General features: G+C 45.1%; 1 protein-coding gene across 1 annotated transcript; it reads left to right on the top strand.

Moving 5' to 3' along the window:
* The first annotated feature begins 289 nt into the window (after positions 1-289).
* Positions 290-2,899, top strand: LOC125499764. The gene is made up of 2 exons (XM_048649155.1): positions 290-346; positions 2,219-2,899. Exons 1-2 carry the CDS (start codon positions 290-292, stop codon positions 2,822-2,824), a joined length of 663 nt encoding a protein of 220 aa, XP_048505112.1. The 3' UTR covers positions 2,825-2,899.
* Positions 2,900-3,146: the final 247 nt, after the last annotated feature.

Genomic DNA, 3,146 nt, shown 5'->3' with positions numbered 1-3,146 from the left:
GGCGATTATTTCAAAATTCCGTGAAAATTGAATACTGAGGCACTTTCTAGCTGATGTGTCGTTCACTAAAGTTTCGTGTACATCAAACACCTCGTTTTCAGAAAACTACGGATTACCTTTTCAGAGCGAGCATCTCTCTGCGAAATACAGATACTGCGTGGATTGTCATTCGACTGAATTTATGCTAGAACACGGGGTTGAGAAATTGAATTCAATTATTCGAACTTTTTCTCTTTTAAGCTCCACTTCTTCGATATATTAATTCGTCGTTTCATCGATTAACGGCAAGATGATAGCAAATGATGGATGGTGTCTTGATCAAGGAATGACGAATCACGATGAATGTGTAATTTGCTAAGTTTGATGTTATTCGCTAATAATTATTGTGTTCACACTTTCCAGAACTTATAACAAAAGAGAGTAAGAGTATTGTGCCCGGAATAAATAGGGCGAGTTGCTAATGTATTATTATTAATTAATTAAAGTGCAACACTAACCAAATCATCGTGTTCTTTGTGATCATCCTTTAATATTATTGAACTGCTACATTATTGGCATACGATTTCAAAATCAGTGAGTGGGGAAAAAAAGGCAGAGTATGATGAGCATGGGTAGTCATGCTCGGCAAATTGATAATTATAATTTGCGCAAAAAAAAACTCTCGTTCCTCTACATTTGTTCATGAAAATCGCAATCGGAATGTTCGGAATAATTAGGATGGTGACAGATTATCACATCGACCAACGTATGTACTATCGTTCTTTTCAGCCTGAAAAAAACGTGACAGTGTACAAGAATGATGATCAGTATTTACTCAAAATCAATGTGGGCTTCAGATATTTGATAAAAATGACATCCCGATGAGAAAACCTGATCAGGAAGTTCGAATAAGAAATTCACTCACCGTTTTTCCTGGAGACTTTCCCCATCTTCACTGTTTCACAGCTTGAGAACGAATTATAAATTCCGGCAACAGAACTTAAAATCATTATCCGTCACCTTCTTCAACCTGCACGATCCCCCTGCGTAAAGTCCAAATGTCACACATCTCATATTCATATCACTGGTGCGTATAATTGAAATACAACTCACCATCGCTCTCGTTCTTGGACACGCTTGGTAATAAGGACGCTCTTTGTTTCTTTCACAAGATGGATTTTCTCAGATTGTCATGGTATTAAATAGACACTCGAGGGTCAAAGCATTCATTCACGCATACCTAATTGATTGACGCAGATTCACCGCCACAATTGGAAAGGATTTGTCTATTAAGTGATCGAAAGGACTTCCAAAACAAAATGAATACAATAATCATGCGTGTGGTTGTTCGGAAAATTCGGAAATCAAAACACTACAGCTTTCTTGTTGATTGGTCGGCCCTTTTGCAATTCTTAGGCTGGTTGGCCGAAAATCTCACGATTCTTCGTTTGGTTGGTTGGGTAGGATAGGTTGGGGTAGGTTATGGTATGTTGGGGTAGACAGAAAAAATTTAATAAATTGTTCATAACTTTCGAAAGCAACAACCGTTTTCATTATCATTAAAATTAGGAAGGCGCGCGCATCTCATACGTGCATATGAGAAGTAACGGGGAGAGGCAAGGGCCCTCTGCAAATATACAACGTCGGAGCCCCAGGTGAACGGATGGCTCTGGATATTTTGGGTCCGTTTCCGAAAACGAAATATGGTAACCGCTACGCGCTAGTGGTTGTTGACTGCTTCACCCGTTGGCCCGAGGCCTTCGCGATTTCGGATTTCACCGCCAAAACTGTCGTGGGGGTCCTTGTGAATGAAGTAATCTGCCGGCATGGAGTTCCGTTGGAGATTCATACGGATCAGGGGAGTAACTTTGAGTCAGCTTTGTTCCAAGAGACGATGAAACTCTTGGGAATCAAGAAAAAAAGAACTGCCCCCCTTCACCCCCAGTCGGGCGGCATGGTCGAACGCCTTAATCGCACGATCTTGCAGTACCTGGCGACCTACGTCGATGAGAATTAACGGGATTGGGATGAGCATCTCCCGCTATTCCTTTTGGCGTATCGGTCCGCTAAACATGAGACGACTGGAGAGACTCCAGCTATGTTAGCGCTCGGACGCGAGCTGAAACTTCCGTCTCTACTGTTGCGTGGCCTTCGGCAAGAAGATTCTGACCCCCTGTCCGTCCCCGAGTACGTCTCCGATTTGCGCAGAAAAATAGAGGAGGTGGAATGACTCGTAAAGGGGAAGATTCAGTTAACCTCGGACAGAGTCAAGGAACGTTACGACAGAAACGTTCGGAGCAGTCGCTTTGAGCCCGGGAAGAAGGTTTGGTTGTTTCAACCAAGGAGAATACAGGGCAGGAGCCCGAAACTCCAAAGAAACTGGGAAGGACCGTACCAGATAATCGATCGGATTAACGATGTGGTGTACCGCATCCGGAAGCCCGCTGGCGGCAAATTCCGAGTCATTCATTCCGACAGACTTGCGCTCTATGAAGGCGTTCAAGATACTTTTCAAATCCGCGCGCTCACGGCTCTCCCGGAGACTCCCAATCCTGGTCTCGAAGTCTGTCGGGGAATCTCAGGATCTCGTCCGTTTACAATCGTCGTGGAAGGGAACATCGGGGCAGGAAAATCTTCCTTCGTCGGACAGTTTCTGGCCAAGGAAACAGTCCAGACCCTCCTAGAACCGGTCGAGGAATTCCAGGACTTTTGCGGCGTGAATCTTCTCACCAAGCTGTACGGGGATTTCTCCCGATATGCTTTCCTGTTCCAAGTTCACGCCTTGAACTGCATGTTAACGCAGCATAGCGTATCCACGGTGCTTCCGTTCAGGATTATGGAGTGATCGGTCTTCAGCACCCGCTGCTTCGTCGAGCATCTGCGGCGAACAGGCAGTTTTGAAGAAGTCCAGGGTCGGGTGCTTGAACAGTCCTTCGATTCTCTGTCTCGCCTGCCGGAGACGGAAGTTGATCTAGTCGTCTACCTCCGTCTTTCTCCCGAGATTGCTCTCGAAAGGGTGAATTCTCGAGCGCGAGCTGAAGAAGAAGTTTTAACCCTTGCCTATTTGACCTCGTTTCATCAAGTTCACGAGAAGTGGCTTATGGATCGGACACTTTTCGCCGTTCCTGCTTCCGTACTTGTCTTGAACGCACGATCTTCTCCTGACG

The sequence above is a fragment of the Athalia rosae genome, chromosome 1 (assembly GCF_917208135.1).
Source record: "Athalia rosae chromosome 1, iyAthRosa1.1, whole genome shotgun sequence".
NCBI classification, from domain to species: domain Eukaryota; kingdom Metazoa; phylum Arthropoda; class Insecta; order Hymenoptera; family Athaliidae; genus Athalia; species Athalia rosae.
The sequence above is the reverse complement of the archived record's forward strand: the minus strand, read 5'-3'. Positions and strand labels throughout refer to the sequence as shown.